The sequence below is a fragment of the Pseudophryne corroboree genome, chromosome 3, assembly GCF_028390025.1.
Source record: "Pseudophryne corroboree isolate aPseCor3 chromosome 3, aPseCor3.hap2, whole genome shotgun sequence".
NCBI lineage: Eukaryota > Metazoa > Chordata > Amphibia > Anura > Myobatrachidae > Pseudophryne > Pseudophryne corroboree.
The window spans coordinates 16,238,136-16,264,793 of record NC_086446.1 but is presented as its reverse complement, the minus strand read 5'-3'; the positions used below and the strand labels follow the sequence as shown (position 1 = coordinate 16,264,793).

The 26,658-nt window shown below is 47.7% G+C and overlaps 1 protein-coding gene across 2 annotated transcripts in view; it reads left to right on the top strand.

The window, feature by feature from the left end:
- Positions 1–26,213, top strand: part of LOC135056976 (zinc finger protein 271-like) — a 79,143-nt gene extending 52,930 nt beyond the window's left edge. Inside the window, exon 6 of one of the 2 annotated variants that reach the window (XM_063962791.1) lies at positions 22,546–26,213. In XM_063962791.1, coding sequence (XP_063818861.1) covers positions 22,546–24,464 — 1,919 coding nt within the window. In that variant the 3' untranslated portion in view covers positions 24,465–26,213. Of the gene's footprint in view, positions 1–22,542 lie in introns of both variants that reach the window. The other variant, XM_063962790.1, reaches the window with a different exon arrangement.
- The last annotated feature ends 445 nt before the right edge of the window (positions 26,214–26,658 follow it).

The following is a 26,658-nucleotide window of genomic DNA, read 5'->3' as shown; positions in this document are numbered from 1 at the left end:
CATCGACTACAGAGGTTTGAACGACATTACCATCAAGAACCGTTATCCTTTACCCCTGATTACTGAGCTCTTTGACAGAGTTAGCGGAGCTACCATCTTTACAAAGCTGGACTTGCGAGGTGCATACAATCTCATCCGGATCCGTGAGGGTGACGAGTGGAAGACCGCCTTTAACACCCGTGACGGACATTATGAGTACCTCGTCATGCCCTTCGGATTGAGCAATGCTCCAGCTGTCTTCCAGCATTTTGTCAATGAGATCTTCAGAGACATTCTATACCGTCATGTCGTGGTCTATCTAGACGATATCCTCATTTTTGCCAACGATTTAGAGGAACATCGTTTTTGGGTTAAAGAGGTTCTGTCCCGTCTCCGTGTCAATAATCTCTATTGCAAATTAGAAAAATGCGTCTTTGAAGTCAAGTCCATTCCGTTTCTAGGGTACATTGTGTCCGGTTCCGGACTAGAGATGGATCCTGAGAAACTACAAGCAATCCAAAATTGGCCGGTACCCTTAACCCTCAAAGGGGTCCAGAGGTTCTTAGGGTTCGCCAACTATTACCGAAAGTTTATACGAGACTTTTCCACCATTGTGACGCCTATTACTGCTTTCACTAAGAAGGGTGCTAACCCGTCCAAGTGGTCTGAAGAAGCCTTGCAAGCATTTCATCTTTTAAAACAAAGGTTCATCTCTGCGCCTGTTCTGAAACAGCCTGACATCGACTCTCCTTTCATCTTAGAGGTGGATGCCTCCTCCGTTGGAGTAGGAGCGGTGTTATCTCAGAGGGCTAAAGATGGCCATTTACACCCTTGCAGTTTCTTCTCCCGGAAGTTCTCCCCAGCTGAGCGCAACTATGCCATTGGCGACCAGGAGTTGCTAGCCATCAAGCTCGCTCTAGAAGAGTGGAGGTATCTGTTGGAGGGAGCTTCTCATTCAATCACCATACTTACAGACCACAAGAACCTTTTATACCTGAAGGGCGCACAATGTCTCAACCCTCGTCAGGCCAGATGGGCACTTTTCTTTTCCAGGTTCGACTTTAAACTCCAGTTCTGTCCGGGCTCTCAGAATCGCAAGGCCGATGCCCTTTCCCGCTCATGGGAGCAAGAAAATGAGTCAGAGTCTTCAGACAAGCATCCTATTATAAATCCGTTGGCATTCTCCACGGTAGGGATGGACTCTACGCCCCCATCAGGGAAAAGTTTTGTGAAGCCGATGCTAAGGAAGAAGCTCATGCATTGGGCCCATGCTTCCCGTTTTGCCGGACATACAGGTATCCAAAAAACCCTGGAGTTTATCTCTAGGTCCTATTGGTGGCCAACTCTGAAAAAGGACGTCTTGGAGTTTATTGCATCTTGCCCAAAGTGTGCCCAACATAAAGTATCCCGCCAGTCGCCTGCGGGGCAACTGGTTCCACTATCCGTTCCCCGTCGACCATGGACCCACTTGTCGATGGATTTCATTACAGACTTACCCATGTGCAACAAGTTCAATACCATCTGGGTGGTAGTTGACCGGTTCACCAAGATGGCACACTTCATTCCTCTCACCGGTCTTCCGTCAGCTTCCAAGTTGGCTCAAGTATTCATACAAGAGATCTTCCGACTCCACGGTCTTCCTGAAGAAATTATCTCAGATCGAGGAGTTCAATTCACAGCCAAATTCTGGCGAAGTTTATGTCAAGTCCTCCAAGTCAAGCTAAAGTTTTCCACGGCTTACCATCCTCAGACCAATGGTCAAACCGAGAGGGTGAATCAGGACTTGGAGGCCTTCCTCCGCATCTATGTGTCCTCCTCTCAAGATGACTGGGTTCAATTACTTCCCTGGGCCGAGTTCTGTCATAACAACCAGTATCATTCTTCATCTGCTTCAACACCATTCTTCACTAACTTTGGATTCCACCCTAAAGTCCCTGAGTTCCAACCGCTTCCAGCAACTTCTGTTCCCGCAGTGGATATCACCTTGCATCAGTTTGCCAATATCTGGAAGAGCGTACGATCAGCTCTGCTCAAGGCATCGTTCAGGTACAAGAAGTTTGCGGATAAGAAGCGTCGAGCAGTTCCTGCTCTCAAGGTGGGTGATCGGGTATGGTTATCCACGAAGAATTTGAGGTTAAGAGTTCCCAGTATGAAGTTTGCACCTCGCTATATCGGTCCTTTCAAGATTGAACAAGTCATCAATCCTGTTGCTTACAGACTCCAGTTGCCTCCCTTCTTAAAAATACCCAGGACATTCCATGTTTCCCTGTTGAAACCGCTGATCTTGAATCGGTTTCATTCCTCACTTCCTCCAACTCCGAAAGTCCAAACTCAACGAGGCGTTGAGTATGAAGTGGCCAAGATCCTGGACTCACGTCACCGTTACGGTCAACTACAATATCTTATTGACTGGAAGGGTTATGGTCCTGAGGAACGTTCATGGACCAATGCTTCTGATGTCCATGCTCCTGCCTTGGTCCGGAGATTCCATTCCAAGTTTCCTCAAAAGCCAAAGAAGTGTCCTGGGGCCACTCCTAAAGGGGGGGGTGCTGTCACGATCCGGGTATCTGGACGCCATTTCTTACCCATCAGATGCCTCCTAAGGCTGGCTCAGCGCTCCAGGACCGGATTCCATCTGTTATCCTGATGTGTACATTCCTGTATCCTCTCCTGTCACTCTGGGACGCTGTCACAGTAAACGCCATATTACACCTGGCATGGCGTCTCCCGCGGCCTCCGCCGCCGTCCCTGAACTTCTGCATGCAGAGTGTCTGAGTGGCGATTACGTCAGCCGCGGCCTCCGCTGTGTCCGCGTGGTTGGATGTGCATCTGTCAGCCTGGCGCCTCCTGTCTCCGGTGGCCGGCGCCGCCATTACTGTTTTCATTACCACATGGATTACAAACCAAACTTCCCTCCAAGTGTCTGCATGGGCGCAGCCATCTTGGATTCTGTCAGCTGATCATTTCCACCAATCTGTTCTCAGTATTGATAATCTGCATAATTGCCTAGCCAATCCCTTCCTTGCTGCAGGTATAAATACACTGTGCCTGAGCAAGGAAGGCGTCAGTGCTTTGGTTGTCAAACCTAGTTCCTGTTTGTCTCTCTCCTGTGATTGTCTTCCAGGTTCCAGCTCCTGTCTCAAGACTTCCACCATAGAGACCCGCACCAGTATTCCACCTGCGGTGTAGCCTGACTCTCCAATCCATTGTGGATTCATCTGTTTCCAGCTACAACTTTACCTGCTTCCAGCTCAGCTTCCAGCAGAGTACAGCTTCCCTTAAAGGGCCGGTGTCCTTTCTACACTTTACCACTCTCCACCGGTATTATTATTTCTCCGCTCTCAAGTTCTACATTTCAGTTCATATTTCATCGCTCCCAAGTTCATTTATTATTTAACTGGTTCCAGCCAGTATTCACTCCGTGCTAACAACAGTCTGGTTCCAGCCAGTATCCACAGCAGCTGTTTTATCTTCAGCAACCCAGCTTTTCCTGGAACACCAGCTGGCACAAACCTGGGTTATCTCCATTGCTACAGTCGGGCCTGGTAAGGACTTTCCATCTAGAAGATCATAAGAACTATCTCACACTACCAGTGCCCTGTGGCTCCTGCCATCCTGTAGTACCCAGGAACTGTATTTATTCTTTGCTGACTTTTACGTTTTCTTTTACTGCTGCTGTGTTGCGGAGTTGTCATAATAAACATCATTGACTTTTATCCAAGTTGTCGTGGTCACGCCTTCGGGCAGTTATTATTCATGTTACTTACATGTCCAGGGGTCTGATACAACCTCCCAGGTTCCGGTACATCTCAGCCCCTACAACTGAGGCTGCCTCCCGTCAGCTCAGGCCCTCAGTTGTGACAGGGATGAGCTACTCGACAATAGGCAAGCAGCTTGGTGAGAAGAGATCAACTGTTGGTGCAATTAATAAAAAATGGAAGAAATACAAGATCACTGACAATCTCCCTCAACCTTGGGCTCCATGCAAGATCTCACCTCGTTGGGTATCAATGATCTTGAGAACGGTGAGGAATCAGCCAGAACTACACGGGGGGACCTGGTCAATGACCTCAAGATACATATATAATGGTAGATGCTCAATCAGCTTAATGATATAATTCAGGTGCTCGAAAGTGAGGGGTATTTCTAAGCAAGAAAAAAAAGGGAGAGACATTGTTTCCCCCAGCACCCTAAATGATAACAGTAACCAGATATAAATCCCACATGATATTAGAATTCAGAGATCTTGGTTACACATATTTGCGCAAATGTGTGACTAAGCCCCAAAGCCGCATCAAGGCGTCTCTGTATATTTGGGGTCCCTAGCGCTATATCTAGGTGCAGGGTGTGGCACCCCAAAACACCAGCATAAGCCAGAAAGCCCAGGGTAGCACACCAGTGAAAAAACTATAGTGTTAATAAATTAGTATTTAGGAAGCCGAAGCTATAGTAAAGGTGATACAAAAATGAAATGTAATTGAAATAGAGAAATAGTGTTAAAAAATGAATATGTGTCAAGTGTTAATAGAATGTGAAGGTATGCCACACTAAAGCCATCCAGCTCAGCCAGTCCAGAGGCACCACACCCCACACCTCCATTACCCCAATTACCCCAATCTGGGTCTATGATTAACCAGCAAGGAGCCACGTGATAATGGCTCCTTACTACAGTATGTCTAAGCTAAGAGCTACCTATCTTGGAGCAACCCCAAAATGCTCCATGTGGCATGTCAGGGCCTGCACCTCCTCCTAATGCAGGAACCTCTCTGCCTCTCACAACAGGCATATATAATGGTAGATGCTCAATCAGCTTAATGATATCATTCAGGTGCTCGAAAAGGAGGGGTATTTCTAAGCAAGAAAAAAAGGGAGAGACATTGTTTCCCCCAGCACCCTGAATGATAACAGTAACCAGATCAACTGTTGGCGCAATTAATAAAAAATGGAAGAAATACAAAATCACTGACAATATCCCTTACTGACAATATCAATGATCTTGAAAACGGTGAGGAATCAGCCCAGAACTACACGGGGGACCTGGTCAATGACCTCAAGAGAGCTGGGACCACAGTCACAAAGGTTACCATTAGTAACACACTACGTCATCATGGATTGAAATCCTGAAACTCCTGAAAGGTCCCCCTGCTTAAGCAGCACATGTCCAGGCCTGTCTAAAGTTTACCAGTGACCATCTGGATGATCCAGAGGAGGATTGGGAGAATGTAATGTGATTAGATGAGACTAAATCATAAAAAGTTAAGAGCAGAAGGAGAGTCCCCGGCCAGGTTCCCTGATGCTGGTCTGCCTGCGCAGATTGGGCCCCAGAGGCGCAACCGGGAGGGCGATCACCCATAAAGGAAAGACAATTTCCCCAGGAAGGAGACAAACGCAGTACCTGGGATACTGGAGGTATTGCTAAGAACTGTGAACTGTGGAGCCCCAGACCCAGAGGACACTTTGAGCCCACGGTTGCTGAAAGTAGGAGTTCCAGGTGTAAACCTTACCCAGGGCCACTGGGTAGCTGTGGTCACTGAATATTCACACAGTGGCTGGAAAAAAATAGGGAGGTGTGTGACGGAACGTGGCCATGCCAGCGTCGCGTCACATTTTTTTGGGCCAGCCTGGTCCTGCGCTTCAGTAGTGATGGCAGAAGGCCAGAGATAACGGTATTTTATCCTGTATAACACCCATCTGTTATTCGTGTCTGAGCTGTATACCCCATACTACTGTATGCAGTGGACATAAAGGATCTATATGTATTTAGGTAATTGTCCCTTTTTTTATATGGTTGTGACTCTCAGGGAATATCTTTATAGCCCTGATTTGCTCCCTACACAATGCCTATGAAATGTATATGTGTGATTGTTTTGTATTGCACTAATGGGGGTATGTGCTTGTTGTCAGGCGGGTGCCCAGCCAGGTAAACTGTCTAGGACATCTGGCTATGTGATGTACCGGAAGTGCAGGGCTGACCCCCCCTCTGTCACAGCCCCCCGTCTGTCACAGCCCCCCTTCACAGGAAGCATCACTTAGTGAAGAGGCTGTGACATCACAAATGACTACATGGGGTTAAGATCGACTCAGGTTATGGCCTCAGGGCGGCCACCCTTCTTATCTCCATAATTAGTGCCTATTGTCCTGGATGGCCTTCCAGTAGACTTAGTGACTCCAAAGCCACAGGGGGGCCCCTGGTGTCCCTGGACACTTTTACATATTAGAATTGAAAATCCCTCCAATCGGGACACCCTGCGGCATCACCTGGTGAGCAACGCATCATGGGAGTTTAGGAGTTTTCAAAAGGGCCCGCAGAGAGATGGTATGGAAATTCGGACTAAAGAACGGGGCTGTTGCCAGGAGTCGAGAGATCCTGTCAGCCCGTTTGTGGGGAGACATGGCTTTGCGGAGAGGGTCCAGTATACGCAGTTAAGCGTTTGCTCCATCGGGAGCTGTTCCAGGTGTGTGACTGGTGGACCGGCTGGAGCCGGGTGACTGGTCAGCACACCCTACCTCTGCATGGTATAGGACCATCAGGCCATGCGGCCGGGATCAGCAAGACAGACATCATCGACCTTCCAGGAACCAGTATCCACCAGGTGTCGCCAAACGCAAGTATTCCCTGAGGTGGCTAGTGACTGTGTAGGCGCAGGAGTTGTTGCTTTTGTGTGGATATAATCTAAATCGTAATCATTATTAACGCTACCTGTATATATTGTACAAAGTGTTATAAGGGCAACAGGATGTTAGACGAATCAGTCATGCTTTGCCTGAACACCCAAGCATTCTAGAAAGGTATAATGAAACGTAACAGTGGAAAGAATGTCAGACCGGATAGGCAGGGGCGGATTTGCCGCTAGGCAACTGAGGTATCCGCTTAAGGGCTCCATGAGTCTCAGGGTGTCCGACCGCGGCCTCGGATTGCCCTCAGCGGTAGAGGATTTTAATTTTTTTTGTCATTTGTCCTGGCCCCAGCAGGCTGTCAGCGCATGCTGATTTGACAGCTGCCGCTGGGACCAGTGCCGGCTCACGCCCACAGTAGCTCCCTCCTCCTGTGGGACAGGCTAGGACTAGGATGAACAACAGAGAGGGGGGGGGGGTTGCAAATCCCCACCCCTAAGTTCCCTTCCGCACACTGAAAATTACCTGTAACCATCCCTGAACCTATCTGGTAATAAAATTCTGAGAATTCGTCACAAATGTTTGCAAACACATGCTTAGCTGCTGGCCACTTCACGGCTTCTCCGATACAGCAGTCCTAACCTACATAATAGCAGTGCCCACATAGGGCCATTCCAAATCCCCACCCCTAAGTTTATCATGAGGCCTACTGTGACAACTTACATGCCCGTGTTTTAAACAATGGGGGGGCGCCAATGCCGTTTCTTGCACACAGTGCTAAAATGCCTAGTTACGGCACTAGCCTCACATATCCTTTACTAAATTTGTATATACCCCCCTTCCCCCCACACGCTGATTGTTGGCCTCACCTCCAGCAGCACTGTCTGGCAGGCATCCATCCCCCCACATATTTAAAGTTTTAAAAAGTAGACAATGTAAGGGGAATAAATCTGGAATTAAATCAGTGTCTTGCTTAGGGCCCCATGAGATCTAAATCCGCCTCTGCGTATAGCAATTAAATAGCACAGGAAATAAAGAGAAAAAATATATGTTTCTCTGACGTCCTAGTGGATGCTGGGGACTCCGTAAGGACCATGGGGAATAGCGGCTCCGCAGGAGACTGGGCACATCTAAAGAAAGCTTTAGGATCACCTGGTGTGCACTGGCTCCTCCCCCTATGACCCTCCTCCAAGCCTCAGTTAGATTTCTGTGCCCGACGAGAAGGGTGCACACTAGGGGCTCTCCTGAGCTCTTTGTGAACGTTTTAGTTTAGGTTTATATTTTCAGTGAGACCTGCTGGCAACAGGCTCACTGCATCGAGGGACTAAGGGGAGAAGAAGCGAACTCACCTGCGTGCAGAGTGGATTGGGCTTCTTAGGCTACTGGACATTAGCTCCAGAGGGACGATCACAGGTTCAGCCTGGATGGGTCACCGGAGCCGCGCCGCCGTCCCCCTTACAGAGCCAGAAGAGCGAAGAGGTCCGGAAAAATCGGCGGCAGAAGACGATCCTGTCTTCAGATAAGGTAGCGCACAGCACCGCAGCTGTGCGCCATTGCTCTCAGCACACTTCACACTCCGGTCACTGAGGGTGCAGGGCGCTGGGGGGGGCAGCGCCCTGAGGCGCAATAAATCGATAAAAAAACCTTATATGGCTAAAATAAATGCATCACATATAACTCCTGGGCTATATGGATGCATTTAACCCCTGCCAAAACATACAGAAAAAGGATGATAAGGACGCCGAAAAAGGGGCGGAGCCTATCTCCTCAGCACACTGGCGCCATTTTCCCTCACAGCTCAGTTGGAGGGAAGCTCCCTGGCTCTCCCCTGCAGTCACTACACTACAGAAAGGGGTTAAAAAAGAGAGGGGGGCACAAATTAGGCGCAGTATATAAATACAGCAGCTATAAAGGGAAAAACACTTATATAAGGTTATCCCTGTATATATATATATAGCGCTCTGGTGTGTGCTGGCAAACTCTCCCTCTGTCTCCCCAAAGGGCTAGTGGGGTCCTGTCCTCTATCAGAGCATTCCCTGTGTGTGTGCTGTGTGTCGGTACGTTGGTGTCGACATGTATGAGGAGAAAAATGATGAGGAGACGGAGTAGAGTGTCTGAAATAGTGTTGTCACCCCCTAGGGGGTCGACACCTGAGTGGATGTACTGTTGAAATTGCGTGACAGTGTCAGCTTTGTATAAAAGACAGTGGTTGACATGAGACAGCCGGCTACTCAGCTTGTGCATGTCCAGACGTCTCATACAGGGGCCCTAAAGCGCCCGTTACCTCAGATACAGACGCCGACAAGGGTACTGACTCCTGTGTCGACGGTGAAGAGACAACCGTGATTTCCAGTAGGGCCACACATTGCATGATTGAGGCAATGGAAAAAGTTTACACTTTTCTGATAATATGAATACCACCAAAAAAAGGGGTATTATGTTTGGTGAGGAAAAACTTCCTGTAGTTTTCCTGAATCTGAGAAATAAAATGAGGTGTGTGATGATGCGTGGGTTTCCCCCCGATAACAATTGATAATTTCTAAAAAGTTATTGGCAGTATACCTTTTCCCGCCAGAGGTTAGGGTGCGTTGGGAAACACCCCCTAGGGTGGATAAAGCGCTCACACGCTTGTAAAAACAAGGGCTCTACCCTCTCCTGAGATGGCCGCCCTTAAGGATCCTGCTGATAGAAAGCAGGAGAGTATCCTAAAATGTATTTACACACATACTGGTGTTATACTGCGACCAGCAATCGCCTCAGCCTGGATGTGCAGTGCTGGGTTGGCGTGGTCGGATTCCCTGACTGGAAATATGATATCCTAGATAAGGACAGTATATTATTGCCTATAGAGCAATTAAAAGATGCATTTCTATATATGCATGATGCACAGCGGAATATTTGCCGACTGGCATCAAGTATAAGTGCGTTGTCCAATTATTCCAGTAAAGTGGTCAGGTGATGCGGATTCCAAACGGCATTTGGAAGTATTGCCTTAAAAGAGGGGATGTACCCCAGGTCGCCTCTCAAAATAAGACGCCGTATTATCAGGCGCAGTCCTGGTTGGCAAGCGGACAAAAGGGTTCCTCTTTTCTGCTCGTGACAGAGGGAGAGGAAAATGGCTGCAGAGATCAGCCAGTTCCAAGGAACAGAAACCCTTTTCCGCCTCTGCCAAGCCCTCAGTATGACGCTAGGGCTTTACAAGTTCAGGCACGGTGGGGTCCCGTTGTCAATGAATTTCAGTGCGCAGTGGACTCACTCGCAAGTAGACCCCTGGATCCTTCAGATAATATTTCAGGGGTACAAATTGGAATTCGAGACGTATTCCCCTCGCCGTTTCCAAAAGTCTGTTTTACCGACGTCTCCCGCTGACAGGGAGGCAGTTTTGGAAGCCATTCACAAGCTGTATTCCCAGGAGGTGATAATCAAGGTACCCCTCCTGCAACAGGGAACGGGGTATTATTCCACACTATTGTGGTACCGAAGCCAGACGGCTCGGTGAGACCGATTTTAAAATCTAAAATCTAAAATCTTTGAACACTTGCATACAGAGGTTCAAATTCAAAATTGAGTCACTCAGAGCAGTGATTGCAAACCTGGAAGAAGGGGACTACATGATGTCTCGGGACATCAAGGATGCTTACCTTCATGTCAAAATTTACCCTTCTCACCAAGGGTATTTCAGGTTATGGTACAGAACTGTATCAGTTCGGACGCTGCCGTAGGGATGGTCCACGGCACCCCGGGTCTTTACTGAAGTAATGACCGAAATGATGATATTCCTTCGAAGGAAGGGAATTTTAGTTATCCTTTACTTGGACGATTCCCTGATAAGGGTAAGATCCAGGGAACAGTTGGAGATCGGTGTAGCACTATATCAGGTAGTGTTGCGGCAGCACGATTGGATTTTCAATATTCCGAAATCGCAGCTGATTCCGACGACTTGTCTTCTGTTCCTAGGGATGATTCTGGACATAGTCCAGAAAGAAGGTGCTTCTCCCGGAGGAGAAAGCCAGGGAGTTATCCGAGCTAGTCAGGAACCTCCTAAAACCGAACCAAGTCTCAGTGCATCAATGCACAAGGGTTCTGGGTAAAAATGGTGGCTTCCTACGAAGCAATCCCATTCGGCAGATTCCACGCACAGTGGAACCTTCTGGACAAATGGTCCGGGTCGCATCTTCAGATGCTTCAGCGGATAACCCTGTCACCAGGGACAAGGGTATCCCTCCTGTGGTGGTTGCAGAGTGCTCATCTTCTAGAGGGCCGCAGATTCGGCATTCGGGACTGGGTCCTGGTGGCCACGGATGCCAGCCTGCGAGGCTGGGGAGCAGTCACACAGGGAAGGAATTTCCAGGGCTTATGGTCAAGCCTGGAGACATCTCTTCATATAAACATTCTGGAACTAAGGGCCATTTACAATGCCCTAAGTCAAGCGAAACCCCTGCTTCAGGGTCAGGCGGTATTGATCCAATCGGACAACATCACGTCAGTCGCCCACGTAAACAGACAGGGCGGCACGAGAAGCAGGAGGGCAATGGCAGAAGCTGCAAGGATTTTAGCTGGGCGGAAAATCATGTGATAGCACTGTCAGCAGTGTTCATTCCGGGAGTGGACAACTGGGAAGCAGACTTCCTCAGCAGACACGACCTTCACCCGGGAGAGTGGGGACTTCACCCAGAAGTCTTCCACCTGATTGTAAACCGTTGGGAAAAACAAAAGGTGGACATAATGGCGTCCCGTCTAAACAAAAACTAGACAGATATTGCGCCAGGTCAAGGGACCCTCAGGCAATAACGGTGGACGCTCTGGTAACACCGTGGGTGTACCAGTCAGTGTATGTGTTCCCTCCTCTGCCCCTCATACCAAAAGTACTGAGAATCATAAGCAGGAGAGGAGTAAGAACTATACTCGTGGTTCCGGATTGGCCAAGAAGGACTTGGTATCCGGAACTTCAAGAGATGCTCACGGACGAACCGTGGCCTCTACCTCTAAGAAAGGACCTGCTCCAGCAAGGGCCTTGTCTGTTCCAAGACTTACCGCGGCTGCGTTTGACGGCATGGCGGTTGAATGCCGGATCCTGAAGATCCCTACCCTGGTCAAGGCCAGGAAAGACGTAACCGCAAAACATTATCACCGCATTTGGCGAAAATATGTTGAGTGGGGTGAGGCCAAGAAGGCCCCTACAGAGGAATTTCAACTGGGTCGTTTCCTCCATTTCCTGCAAACAGGACTGTCTATGGGCCTAAAATTAGGGTCCATTAAGGTTCAAATTTCGGCCCTGTCGATTTTCTTCCAAAAAGAACTGGCTTCAGTGCCTGAAGTTCAGACATTTGTAAAAGGGGTGCTGCATATACAGTCTCCTTTTGTGCCTCCAGTGGCACCTTGGGGATCTCAATGTTGTGTTGAGTTTCCTAAAGTCACATTGGTTTGAACCACTCACCACTGTATACTTAAAATATCTCACATGGAAGTAACGAGTTAGCCCTGGTTTCAGCCAGGCGTGTGTCAGAATTGGCGGCTTTATCATATAAAAGCCCTTACTTAATATTTCATTCTGAAAGGGCAGAATTGAGGACTCGTCCTCAAATTTTCTACCTAAGGTGGTTTCTGCATTTCACATGAACCAACCTATTGTGGTGCCTGCGGCTACTAAGGACTTGGAGGATTCCAAGTTGCTTGACGTGGTCAGGACCCTGAAAATACATGTTTCCAGGACGGCTGGAGTCAGAAAATCTGACTCGCTGTTTATCCTGTATGCACCCAACAAACTGGGTGCTCCTGCTTCTAAGCAGACGATTGCTCGTTGGATTTGTAGTACAATTCAGCTTGCACATTCTGTGGCAGGCCTGCCACAGCCAAAAATCTTAAAATGCCCACTCCACAAGGAAGGTGGGCTCATCTTGGGCAGCTGCCCGAGGGGTCTCGGCTTTACAACTTTGCCGAGCAGTTACTTGGTCAGGAGCAAATACGTTTGTAAAATTCTACAAATTTGATACTCTGGCTAAAGAGGACCTGGAGTTCTCTCATTCGGTGCTGCAGAGTCATCCGCACTCTCCCGCCCGTTTGGGAGCTTTGGTATAATCCCCATGGTCCTTACGGAGTCCCCAGCATCCACTAGGACGTCAGAGAAAATAAGAATTTACTTACCGATAATTCTATTTCTCGTAGTCCGTAGTGGATGCTGGGCGCCCATCCCAAGTGCGGATTGTCTGCAATACTGGTACATAATTATTGTTACCAAAAAATTCGGGTTATTGTTGTAGTGAGCCATCTTTTCTAGAGGCTCCTCTATTATCATGCTTTTAACTGGGTTCAGATCACAAGTTGTACAGTGTGATTGGTGTGGCTGGTATGAGTCTTACCCGGGATTCAAAATCCTTCCTTATTGTGTACGCTCGTCCGGGCACAGTATCCTAACTGAGGCTTGGAGGAGGGTCATAGGGGGAGGAGCCAGTGCACACCACCTGATCCTAAAGCTTTCTTTAGATGTGCCCAGTCTCCTGCGGAGCCGCTATTCCCCATGGTCCTTACGGAGTCCCCAGCATCCACTACGGACTACGAGAAATAGAATTATCGGTAAGTAAATTCTTATTTTTAAACTCATAACAAGAGCAAATAAATCTGGGCCAAAAATAGATCCATGCCCAGTAACTTAGTCCCAGTTGGCACATGTTACAGTAGGAAACAAACTCTGAGTGTCTCTAACAGTCTTACTCCTTTAGCATATTCATTTGAAACAGAAGACCACTCCTGCGGGATGGGTTTAGGTTAAGTGTCATGGAGGACAACAGGAATGTCTCACTTTCTCAGAATAGCAGGGCCATCCTCGGGTGAAGGTATCACTGTGAAGGCACCATTTTGCATCACAATAAGCTTAGTAGGAAAGTTCCATTTGTATTACACATTTACTTTGCATAAAGCTGTAGCATTTGGGTTGAATAGATGTGTTTTCGCCAGCGTCGCAGGAGAAAGATACGGAAATATCTGCAGATTATCCAGACACTCAGCCGTGGATGAGGAAGACAAAGCAGCCTGTAGAATGTCTTCTTTAATATGAAAAAAGTGGACCCTGAGCAGAGTGTCCCTCGGTGCTTGGATAGGGGCCTGTTAGGACTTTGGGAGTGTATGTAGCCTATCAGTAAGAAAGTCAGCGGCAGAAGCCTTCAGTGAAAGTTTCTGAATGAGGTCCGTGGCATAATCATAAAGCTCAGCATTTGTAACAGAATCCGGAATGCCCATTATTCTGATATTATTTCTCCGAGACCTGTCTTCTAAATCAATGACTTTATCACGAATGGAGACCATGTCTTCCTGAAGGGTGTCATGTGCTGAAATCAGATCATTGTGAGACGCAACAATCTCTTTCAACTTAGTCTGTACGAGTGCAAATCTCACTGATATCGGACCTCAAAGCTTGAATATTTGAGTTAAGTTCTGAGGTTATTTCAGTCCTTAAATGTAAATAACAGAGAATGTATAGAGCGTAGAGTAACAGGACCATCTAGAGTAGGGGTGGGCAAACAGATCTTGCCCGGCCCACTGCTTCACACCAGCGTGCAATGACAAGCGGCCCGACCGACTGAGCTGCTTGTTATTGCTCTGCAGTACCTCCAAGCTGCCGGCGCCTGTCTCCCCTACTGCTGCTGCACGGCGCCTGACACATTCATCCTCCTCCTCCCGCCTCCAGAGTCCCCAGTGACAAAGGCAGTGATCAGACGAAAAGGGGGCGGAGCTATGCAACGATGAGGGGCGGGGCTACTCTGGATCTCAGGGGGCGGAGCTACTCGGGACATAAGCCACTGCTACAGATCCATCCTTTCTGCCACTCCCAGCCAGACACAGATCAGTGAGTTGGAAAAAGTGAGGGAAAGAAAGTGTATTTCTCTGTGTGTGTGTGTGTGTGTGTGTGAGTGTGTGTGTGTGTATGAGAGAGTGTGTGTGTGTTAGTGTCTGTGTATATGTTTGCATACCTCCCAACTTTTAAGGATTCTCGCGCGTTCCGAAAAGGGGGAGTGGCCTCATATGAGAGGGGTGTGGTTCCTGCTGACTGGGCGTGGCCACACGCCGAGGGTCCGTTTTAGTCATTTTGGGGGCGTGCCCACTATGACCCTCCTCCAAGCCTCAGTTAGATCTTTGTGCCCGGCCGAGCTGGATGCACACTAGGGGCTCTCCTGAGCTTCTAGAAAGAAAGTATATGTTAGGTTTTTTATTTTACAGTGAGACCTGCTGGCAACAGGCTCACTGCACCGAGGGACTAAGGGGAGAAGAAGCAAACCTACCTGCTTGCAGCTAGCTTGGGCTTCTTAGGCTACTGGACACCATTAGCTCCAGAGGGATCGACCGCAGGCCCGTCCTTGGTGTTCGGTCCCGGAGCCGCGCCGCCGTCCCCCTTACAGAGCCAGAAGCAAGAAGAGGTCCGGAAAATCGGCGGCAGAAGACATCAGTCTTCACCAAGGCAGCGCACAGCACTGCAGCTGTGCGCCATTGCTCCTCATACACACTTCACACTCCGGTCACTGAGGGTGCAGGGCGCTGGGGGGGGGGGGCGCCCTGAGCAGCAATAATAAGACCTTGGCTGGCAAAATAATCACAATATATAGTCCCAGAGGCTATATATGTGATAAATACCCCTGCCAGAATCCATAAAAAAGCGGGAGAAAAGTCAGCGAAAAAGGGGCGGAGCTATCTCCCTCAGCACACTGGCGCCATTTTCTCTTCACAGTGCAGCTGGAAGACAGCTCCCCAGGCTCTCCCCTGTAGTTTACAGGCTCAAAGGGTTAAAAAGAGAGGGGGGGGCACTAAATTTAGGCGCAATATTGTATATACAAGCAGCTATTGGGGAAAATTCACTCAGTTATAGTGTTAATCCCCACATTATATAGCGCTCTGGTGTGTGCTGGCATACTCTCTCTCTGTCTCCCCAAAGGGCTTTGTGGGGTCCTGTCCTCAGTCAGAGCATTCCCTGTGTGTGTGCGGTGTGTCGGTACGGCTGTGTCGACATGTTTGATGAGGAGGCTTATGTGGTGACGGAGCAGAGGCCGATAAATGTGATGTCGCCCCCTGTGGGGCCGACACCAGAGTGGATGGATAGGTGGAAGGTATTAACCGACAGTGTCAACTCCTTACATAAAAGGCTGGATGACGTAACAGCTGTGGGACAGACTGCTTCTCAGCCCGCGCCTGCCCAGGCGTCTCAAAGGCCATCAGGGGCTCAAAAACGCCCGCTCCCTCAGATGGCAGACACAGATGTCGACACGGAGTCTGACTCCAGTGTCGACAAGGTTGAGACATATACACAATCCACTAGGAACATCCGTGACTTGATCCCGGCAATAAAAAATGTGTTACACATTTCTGACATTAACCCAAGTACCTCTAAAAATGGGTTTTATGTTTGGGGAGAAAAAGCAGGCAGTGTTTTGTTCCCCCATCAGATGAGTGAATGAAGTGTGTGAAAAAGCGTGGGTTCCCCCGATAAGAAACTGGTAATTTCTAAAAAGTTACTGATGGCGTACCCTTTCCCGCCAGAGGATAAGTTACGCTGGGTGATATCCCCTAGGGTGGATAAGGCGCTCACACGGTTGTCAAAAAAGGTGGCACGGCCGTCTTAGGATACGGCCATTTTGAAGGTACCTGTTGATAAAAAGCAGGAGGCTATCCTGAAGTTTGTATTTACACACTCAGGTACTAGACTGAGACCTGCAGATCGTGCTGCTGCAGCGTGGTCGGTGACCCTGTCATACAGGGATACTACTAACATGAACATATTAAAGACGTCGTCTTATATATGAGGGATGCACAGAGGGATATTTTGCCGGCTGGCATCCAAAATTAATGTAATGTCCATTCTGTCAGGAGGGTGTTAGAGACCTGTCACTGGACAGGTGATCCTGACTTTAAAAGGCGCATAGAGATTCTGCCTTATAAGGGTGAGGAATTATTTGGGGATGGTCTCTGGGACCTCTTATCCACAGCAACAGCTGGGAAGAAAAATTTTTACCTCAGGTTTCCTCACAGACTAAGAAAGCACTGTATGATCAGGTACAGTCCTTTCGGTTTCAGAAAAGCAAGCGGGTCAAAGGCGCTTCCTTTCTGCATAGAGACAAGGGAAGAGGGAAAAAGCTGCACCAGTCAGCCAGTTCCCAGAATCAAAATTCTTCTACCGCTTCCTCTGAGTCCACCGCATGACGCGGGGGCTCCACAGGCGTAGCCAGGTACGGTGGGGGGCCGCCTCAAACATTTCAGCGATCAGTGGGCTCGCTCACAGGTGGATCCCTGTTTCCTTCAAGTAGTATCTCAGGGGTACAAGCTGGAATTCGAGATGTCTTCCCCCCGCCGTTTCCTCAAATCTGCCTTGCCAACAACTCCCTCAGGCAGGGAGGCTGTGCTAGAGGCAATTCACAAGCTGTATTCCCAGCAGGTGATAGTCAAGGTGCCCCTACTTCAACAAGGACGGGGTTACTATTCCACTCTGTTTGGGGTACCGAAACCGCACGGTTCGGTGTGACCCATTTTATATTTAAAATCCTTGAACACATACATAAAAAATTCAAGTTCAAGATGGAATCGCTCAGGGCGGTTATTGCAAGCCTGGACGAGGAGGATTACATGGTATCCCTGGACATCAAGGATGCTTACCTGAATGTCCCCATTTACCATCCTCACCAGGAGTACCTCAGATTTGTGGTACAGGATTGCCATTACCACACTGCCGTTTGGACTGTACAGGGCACCGAGGGTGTTTACCAAGGTAATGGCCGAAATGATGATACTCCTTCGAAAAAAAGGGAGTTTTAATTATCCCGTACTTGGACGATCTCCTTATAAAGGCGAGGTCCAAGGAGCAGTTGTTAGTCGGGGTAGCACTATCTCGGAAAGTGCTACAACAGCACGGTTGGATTCTAAACATTCCAAAGTCACAGCTGGTTCCTACGACACGTCTACTGTTCCTGGGGATGGTTCTGGACACAGACCAGAAAAAAGTGTTTCTCCCGGAGGAGAAAGCCAAGGAGCTGTCATCTCTAGTCAGAGACCTCCTGAAGCCGAAACAGGTATCGGTGCATCATTACACGCGAGTCCTGGGAAAAATGGTAGCTTCCTACGAAGCAATCCCATTCGGCAGGTTCCATGCAAGAACTTTTCAGTGGGACCTGTTGGACAAGTGGTCCGGATCGCATCTTCAGATGCATCGGCTGTTAACCCTGTCTCCAAGGACCAGGGTATCGCTACTGTGGTGGCTGCAGAGTGCCCATCTTCAAGAGGGCCGCAGGTTCGGCATACAGGACTGGGTCCTGGTGACCACGGATGCCAGCCTTTGAGGCTGGGGGGCAGTCACACAGGGAAGATACTTCCAGGGACTTTGGTCAAGTCAGGAGACTTCCCTACACATAAATATTCTGGAACTGAGGGCCATTTACAATGCCCTGAGTCAGGCAAGGCCTCTGCTTCAAAACCAGCCGGTACTGATCCAATCAGACAACATCACGGCAGTCGCCCATGTAAACCGACAGGGCGGCACAAGAAGCAGGATGGCGATGGCAGAAGCCACAAGGATTCTCCGATGGGCGGAAAATCACGTGTTAGCACTGTCAGCAGTGTTCATTCCGGGAGTGGATAACTGGGAAGCAGACTTCCTCAGCAGACACGATCTACACCCGGGAGAGTGGGGACTTCATCCAGAAGTCTTCCAACTGATGGTAAACCGTTGGGAAAGGCCACAGGTGGACATGATGGCGTCCCGCTTAAACAAAAAACTAGATAAATATTGCGCCAGGTCAAGAGACCCTCAGGCAATAGCTGTGGACGCTCTAGTGACACCGTGGGTGTACCAGTCGGTTTATGTGTTCCCCCCTCTGCCTCTCATACCAAAGGTACTGAGAATAATAAGAAGGCGAGGAGTAAGAACGATACTCGTGGTTCCGGATTGGCCAAGAAGAGCTTGGTACCCAGAACTTCAAGAAATGATATCAGAGGACCCATGGCCTCTACCGCTCAGACAGGATCTGCTACAGCAGGGGCCCTGTCTATTCCAAGACTTACCGCGACTGCGTTTGACGGCATGGCGGTTGAACACCGGATCCTAAAGGAAAAGGGCATTCCGGAGGAAGTCATTCCTACGCTGATTAAAGCTAGGAAAGAAGTAACCGCAAACCATTATCACCGTATTTGGCGAAAATATGTTGCGTGGTGTGAGGCCAGGAAGGCCCCAACAGAGGAATTTCAGCTGGGTCATTTTCTGCACTTCCTACAGTCAGGAGTGACTATGAGCCTAAACTTGGGTTCCATTAAGGTCCAGATTTCGGCTCTGTCGATTTTCTTCCAGAAAGAACTGGCTTCACTGCCTGGAGTTCAGACATTTGTAAAGGGAGTGCTACATATTCAGCCCCCTTTTGTGCCTCCTGTGGCACCTTGGGATCTCAACGTGGTGTTGAGTTTCCTAAAATCACATTGGTTTGAGCCACTTAAAACTGGATTTGAAATATCTCACGTGGAAAGTGGTCATGTTATTGGCCTTGGCTTCGGCCAGGCGTGTGTCAGAATTGGCGGCTTTGTCATGTAAAAGCCCTTATCTGATTTTCCATATGGATAGGGCAGAATTGAGGACTCGTCCCCAGTTTCTCCCTAAGGTGGTATCAGCTTTTCACTTGAACCAACCTATTGTAGTGCCTGCGGCTACTAGGGACTTGGAAGATTCAAGTTACTGGACGTAGTCCGGGCCTTAAAAATTTATATTTCCAGGACGGCTGGAGTCAGGAAAATTGACTCGCTTTTTATCCTGTAGGCACCCAACAAAATAGGTGCTCCTGCTTCTAAGCAGACTATTGCTCGCTGAATTTGTAACACAATTCAGCTGGAGCATTCTGCAGCTGGATTGCCGCATCCTAAATCAGTAAAAGCCCATTCCACGAGGAAAGTGGGCTCATCTTGGGCGGCTGCCCGAGGGGTCTCGGCTTTGCAACTTTGCCGAGCTGCAACTTGGTCAGGGGCAAACACGTTTGCAAAATTCTACAAATTTGATACCCTGGCTGAGGAGGACCTTGAGTTCTCTCATTCGGTGCTGCAGAGTCATCCGCACTCTCCCGCCCGTTTGGGAGCTTTGGTATAATCCCCATGGTCCTTACGGAGTTCCCAGCATCCACTAGGACGTCAGAGAAAATAAGATTTTACTCACCGGTAAATCTATTTCTCGTAGTCCGTAGTGGATGCTGGGCGCCCATCCCAAGTGCGGATTGTCTGCAATACTTGTATGTAGTTATTGCCTAACTAAGGGTTATTGTTGAGCCATCTGTTGAGAGGCTCAGTTATATTTCATACTGTTAACTGGGTATAGTATCACTAGTTATACGGTGTGATTGGTGTGGCTGGTATGAGTCTTACCCGGGATTCAAAATCCTTCCTTATTGTGTCAGCTCTTCCGGGCACAGTATCCAAACTGAGGCTTGGAGGAGGGTCATAGTGGTAGGAGCCAGTGCACACCAGGTAGTCTAAAAGCTTTCTATTAGTTGTGCCCAGTCTCCTGCGTGCGGAGCCGCTATTCCCCATGGTCCTTACGGAGTTCCCAGCATCCACTACGGACTACGAGAAATAGATTTACCGGTGAGTAAAATCTTATTTTTATACTGTGAGGTTGTAATAAATTACGGTGTAATGAGCTGTACTCAGATGATTCTTGATACTAGGCTCTGCATGTAGACTGAGAGGAAGTAGAATATACTTTTACCATATAAATAGATAGTTTCACCTCCAGGCAAAGGCTTCAATTTAGTGTAGTGACCCCGGTCCAGCCGTCAGGACACTTATTTAGCAGCTTAGATCAATTTCAAACCTTATTGAAGGCAGATGCAGAAGGCAAAGCATGTGATGACCAGGGCTAGGATCCAAAATGGCAGCCACCTCACTTCCCAATATCACCACCGGGGACTGTGGGCAGCCCGTTCTGTCCCAGCAGTAGCGGGAGCTGCGCACCCGTATGTGCGGGACAGTGAACTCCCGCCCGAGGCAAAAGCACCTCCAAGTCAGGTGTCCGGAGCGTGCAGGAGAGACTGGTCGCAACCAGCCCCGAATTACAGCCCGCGGCTTTACTAGGCCGCGGCGGTGAACGGTGGCTGGTGCAAGCAGAGTTCTGCGGCTATAGGACAGGAGGAGGGCTGGGACTTAATAGATTGGGTCTTGGTCCCAGCGGCGGCTGGGAGCTGTCAGGTAGGGTAGATAAGAAGCCACTTAGTGAGGAGAACTCCAGAAAGCACGTCTGGATGGACTCCGCCCACGCCCCTCTTATTTATTATTTTATATACTTACAGGGGTGACGGTTTGGTACATCCCTGCAAAGGCAGATCCAATCTTTCTCATCAGACTCTGCTGTCTTCCCTGCACTCTCACTCAGATGTTCACTGCTTTCAGTAGTACACATATGAGAAGCAGAAGTATGGAGGCAGCTGTATAGATTCTGATATGTAATTCTCTGTATCATACTTACCGTATACACATCCTTATTACTATTGAGAGTATGGAGGAAAGACACTGATTATGTGGGTGTTAAAGTGGATTATAACTTAGCAAATGATGATGATTGAGGGTATTATATGGTGTATTGCATGTAAAGTACCTTGTTCCACACCTACTCTGCTGTAGCAATATACCTTACATAAGGGTGAGTAACACATGTACAGGCTTACCAGCGTATGAGCACACACAAAGGAATGCTACCTTACCCATGCTTCCAGGAGTAACATTAGGAGACATTTCTCTGATCCATCAGCTCATATGACTGATGTTATTGTTCATCTAGAATCTCCAATTCATACGATATGTTCCTCATCCATTGTTTTACATTGGTGCTGACATAGGACTTGGTGAGTGACTACATCTCCATTTATACTTCATGGTTAGTTACCAGTACGAGAGAGATATATCTAAGGGTGTGTACACACGGTGAGACCCCTGCTATGTTCGATTTTGACGATGCAATTTCCCTTGAACTCCCCCAGATAGCACAGATTGTACAGATTTTGACTGTCTGTGCTTGAGATTTTGTCTATGTACGATTTTGACTAAGTGCCAATTTTGACTATACTATGTACTAGATTGTACACTAGATAGTCAAGATTGACTTGCCTGCACAGTCTATCTAGCCTTACGATACCGACCCCACGGGAGCGCGCATCGGGATCGAATCTGTATCGCAAGCTGCCTAGCACCATGAGATATGCACTAACTTTTCATAAGATTTTGACTATATAGTCAAAATCTCACAGATTTATCTCACCATGTGTACACACCCTAAAGGCCCATACACACTTGACGATAAAATGAACGACATCGTTCATTTCAGCCCTCATCAACGACGTCGCTCATTATATCGTCAAGTGTGTATGCATCCGACGACCACCGATGCGCGGCCCCGCGGGACGTTAACGACCCTCGCTTATCTGTGGAGCATGTATGCTCAATTTCCACTATGGTCGTTACCGACCAGAGACGTCGTTGAATGTGTATGGTGTGAAAGACCAACGACCAAGCCACTGTTCACCAGCCCTGTTCCCAGCTCATTATTTTAATAAACTGTTCAGCTTGGATGCTTCAACGATGAATGGTCTTTGGTCTTTCGTCTTTGGTCTTTCGTCGTTGGTAGTGTGTATGCTCATGTCGTTTGCTCAGCTGTTCAAGGGAAGTTCAAGGGAAGTCGTTAACGATGGTCGTTAACGACGTGTGCATCGTCAAGTGTGTATGGGCCTTTAGTCTTATTATGATATTACATTTGTTATTGTGAATGTCCTCGGGAGGGTGGACACAATGATAGCCTGAGACACAATATTATAAAGCCTTCATTAAAAGTTATGTTTTATTATACACACACATTTACAATTAAGTGTCCCAGAGGGTGGTCTTCTATTTGCAAGATTAATATTGTTACAGAAAATTTAACTTTTCCATAATATGTTTTATTTTCAGCAGATGGACACACAAGCAGGAATATCTCAGAAGGACATCTAATGTTATCCCCGAATTGTGAAATAAAAGATAATGACAGTAGACAGGATTCTCCAGAAGCTAACCCCATTACTCCAATTATACATCCAGCTCTATCAGCTGATCCCTCTGATCCTGGGAAATGTTCTCCTGATCACTCTGATATTGGTGCATCTGTTACAGCTCTGACAGTAGATACAGTGTTTCCCTGTTCTATAGATGCCAAATGTTTTACACAGAGCACAAACCTTATTACCCCTCAACCAGCTAAAGCAGGTGAGAGGCCATTTCCATGTTCTGAGTGTGGGAAATGTTTTGCATACAATTCAGCTCTTGTTAGACATCAGAGAAGTCACACAGGTGAGAAGCCATTTTCTTGCTCTGATTGTGGGAATTGTTTTACCGAGAAATCACAACTTGTTATACATCAGAGAAGTCACACAGGTGAGAATCCATTTACATGTTCTGAGTGTGAGAAATGTTTTGCATGCAATCAAGCTCTTGTTAGACATCAGAGAAGTCACACAGGTGAGAAGCCATTTTCTTGCTCTGAGTGCGGGAAATGTTTTACCTGGAAATCACAACTTGTTACACATCAGAGAAGTCACACAGGTGAGAAGCCATTTACATGTTCTGAGTGTGAGAAATGTTTTGCACTCAAATCAAATCTTGTTAAACATCAGAGAATTCACACAGGTAAGAAGCCATTTTCTTGCTCTGAGTGTGGGACATGTTTTACCTGGAAATCACAACTTGTTACACATCAGAGAAGTCACACAGGTGAGAACCCATTTACATGTTCTGAGTGTGAGAAATGTTTTGCACAAAAATCAAATCTTGTTTCACATCAGAGAATTCACACAGGTGAGAATCCATTTCAATGTTCGGAGTGTGGGAAATGTTTTTTACACAAATCAGATTTTGTTAAACATCAGAGAATTCACACAGGTGAGAAGCCATTTTCTTGCTCTGAGTGTGGGAAATGTTTTTTACAGAAATCACAACTTGTTACACATCAGAGAAGTCACACAGGTGAGAAGCCATTTTCTTGCTCTGAGTGTGGGAAATGTTTTAAACGTAAATTACAACTTGTTGCACATCAGAGAAATCACACAGGTGAGAAGCCATTTTCTTGTTCTGAGTGTGGGAAATGTTTTACTCATAAATTACAACTTGTTGCACATCAGAGAAGTCACACAGGTGAGAAGCCATTTTCTTGCTCTGAGTGTGGGAAATGTTGTGCAAACAAATCAGCTCTTGTTACACATCAGAGAATTCACACAGGTGAGAAGCCATTTTCTTGCTCTGAGTGTGGAAAATGTTTTGCACAGAAATCACAACTTGTTACACATCAGAGAATTCACACAGGTGAGAAGCCATTTTCTTGCTCTGAGTGTGGGAAATGTTTTTTACAGAAATCACAACTTGTTACACATCAGAGAAGTCACACAGGTGCGAAGCCATTTTCTTGCTCTGAATGTGGGAAATGTTGTGCAAACAAATCGGCTCTTGTTACACACCAGAGAATTCACACAGGTGAGAAGCCATTTTCTTGCTCTGAGTGTGGGAAATGTTTTTCACAGAAATCAAAACTTTTTACACATCAGAGAAGTCACACAGGTGAGAATCCATTTTCTTGCTCTGAGTGTGGGAAATGTTTTGCACAGAAATCACAACTTGTTACACATCAGAGAAGTCACACAGGTGAGAATCCATTTTCTTGCTCTGAGTGTGGGAAATGTTTTGCACAGAAATCACAACTTGTTACACATCAGAGAAGTCACACAGGTGAGAAGCCATTTTCTTGTTCTGATTGTGGGAAATGTTTTACTCATAAATTTAAACTTGTTGCACATCAGAGAATTCAGACAGGTGAGAGGCCGTTTCCATGTTCTGAGAAATAAGCTCTTGTTGCACACAATAGACATCACTTAGGTTAGGAACCATTTTATTCTTCTGGAGTATACTTACCATTGCCATGTAACGTTCTTATCCTATCTTCCATGATTTTTGCAATATACATGCTACCGCAGGGTGAAACAATCAGACGTCATGTCCTCGTTTACCACTGCTATGCTGATGACCTGTCTTTTGCTCTGGGTAGTGAGAACCCAATACCAATCCTAAATGTCTAGCTGAGCTCCAGGTGTGGGTGATGCCAGTTGGCTGTGACTCAGTCCTGGTGAAACAGGTCCTTATGATAGAAGGTCACCAACAAAGGGCAGGGCTACAGCTCAGCTTTGCCTACCAACCAGACTTACACTTGGGGGTTCAGAGTTACAAAATGCTTATCCTGTGTGGAATCTTGGTGTCCTGGATGGTGGAGTGACACTTAGACATCAGGTATCAGCCACAATCAGATCCTCATCTGAGGAACATAGACAGACAGACAGTCATACATGTATTTGTATCATCACACACAGAACACTGTAATATCCTCTACCTGGGTTTCACAGCAAAAAAATTGCACCACTTGTAGCTTGTACAGAATCCAGCAGCCAGTCTGTTACCTAATCAGCCCGTTCCTGCCTCAAAACGCCCATTCTCTGCTCCCTCCACCGGCTGCCTGTAAGATAGTGACTATTACATAATCTGCTTACTGACTCCCAGCCCTATGTGACCAGGGTCCGTGGTACCAGAAGCAGCTTCTGCCTCCTTACTGCCCTGCTTGCTTTCTTCCATCTGCAGATGAAGGACTGTTACCAGCAGTACCAAGAAACCCCATGCAGTACTGAGATGTCAGGGGGGAGACAGGATGGGTGGCACTATTGCTGTAGCGGGGGATGCCGGAGGCATTGTCTGTGGGTATATTGTTCCCAAGCAGCACTGAGGTGGCAGAGGGAGGGAGGACGTGGCAGGAGGCAGTGTCTGCGAGCAATCTTGTCCTCAAGCAGCACTAAGGTGTCAGAGGGGGAGACAGGATGGGTGGCAGTAGTGATGGGAGACAGGGCTGGTGGCAGAAGTGGGGAGAGACAGGGTGGGTGGCAGTAATACAATAGCGGCGCTGCTGGAGGCAGTGTCTATGTGGGTAATCTTGTCCGCAAACAGCACTGAGGTGTCAGAGGGGGAGACAGGGCGGTTTTTCACAGTGCAGTACCAGGGGCTGCTGGAGGCAGTAAAGAGGTGTATGGGTTCTGCACAGAACCAGTTGATAATTAGGACTTAATGATTATTATGCTTCCTTTTTTCTAATTAATCCCTTGTATGTGATCATTTATTGTTATTTGTCAGCCTTTATGTGTGTTCTGTGTAATAATCCTGAAAGTAGTGGTGCTACCGGTCTCCTATCATTTGACTTAACTTGCAAAAAATGAGTAAAAGATGAGATATGAGGTGCACTCTGGAAGCTCATAGGGGGTTAATCAGAGATGAATGCAGATGTGACATCACGCAGCCCCCGGAAAACGGTTCCAGTTCACTCCACGTTAACCCCTCAGGAATGCGACCACAATGCGTGTTTGTGTGGCTGCTGCACATGTGCGTTTTGCCACAACCGGCAAACTGCTGCGGGCCACTATTGTTGCCGAGTCTGAATGACCCCGATAGGCTTTTGGCTCTTCTGATATGTATCTTTTACTTACCTGCAATACTAATATAACATTATTTCTGTGCTTTAAAGGTTATTTCTCTTACATCCTAGAGGATGCTGGGGACTCCGTAAGGACCATGAGATATAGACGGGCTCTGCAGGAGACATGAGCACTATAAAGAAGTTTAGATTGGGTGTGCACTGGCTCCTCCCTCTATGCCCCTCCTCCAGACCTCAGATCCTGTGCCCAGAGGAGATTGGGTGCATTACAGGGGAGCTCTCCTGAGTTTCTCTGAAAAACAATTTTGTTTGTTTTTTTATTTTCAGGGAGCACTGCTGGCAACAGGCTCCCTGCATCGTGGGACTGAGGAGAGAGAAGCAGACCTACTTAAGTGATAGGCTCTGCTTCTTAGGCTACTGGGCACCATTAGCTCCAGAGGGAGTCGGAATGCTGGTCTCCCCCCACCGTTCGTCCCAGAGTCGCGCCGCCGTCCTCACAGAGCCGGAAGATAGAAGCCGGGTGAGTATAAGAAGAAAAGAAGACTTCTAAGGCGGCAGAAGACTTCAGA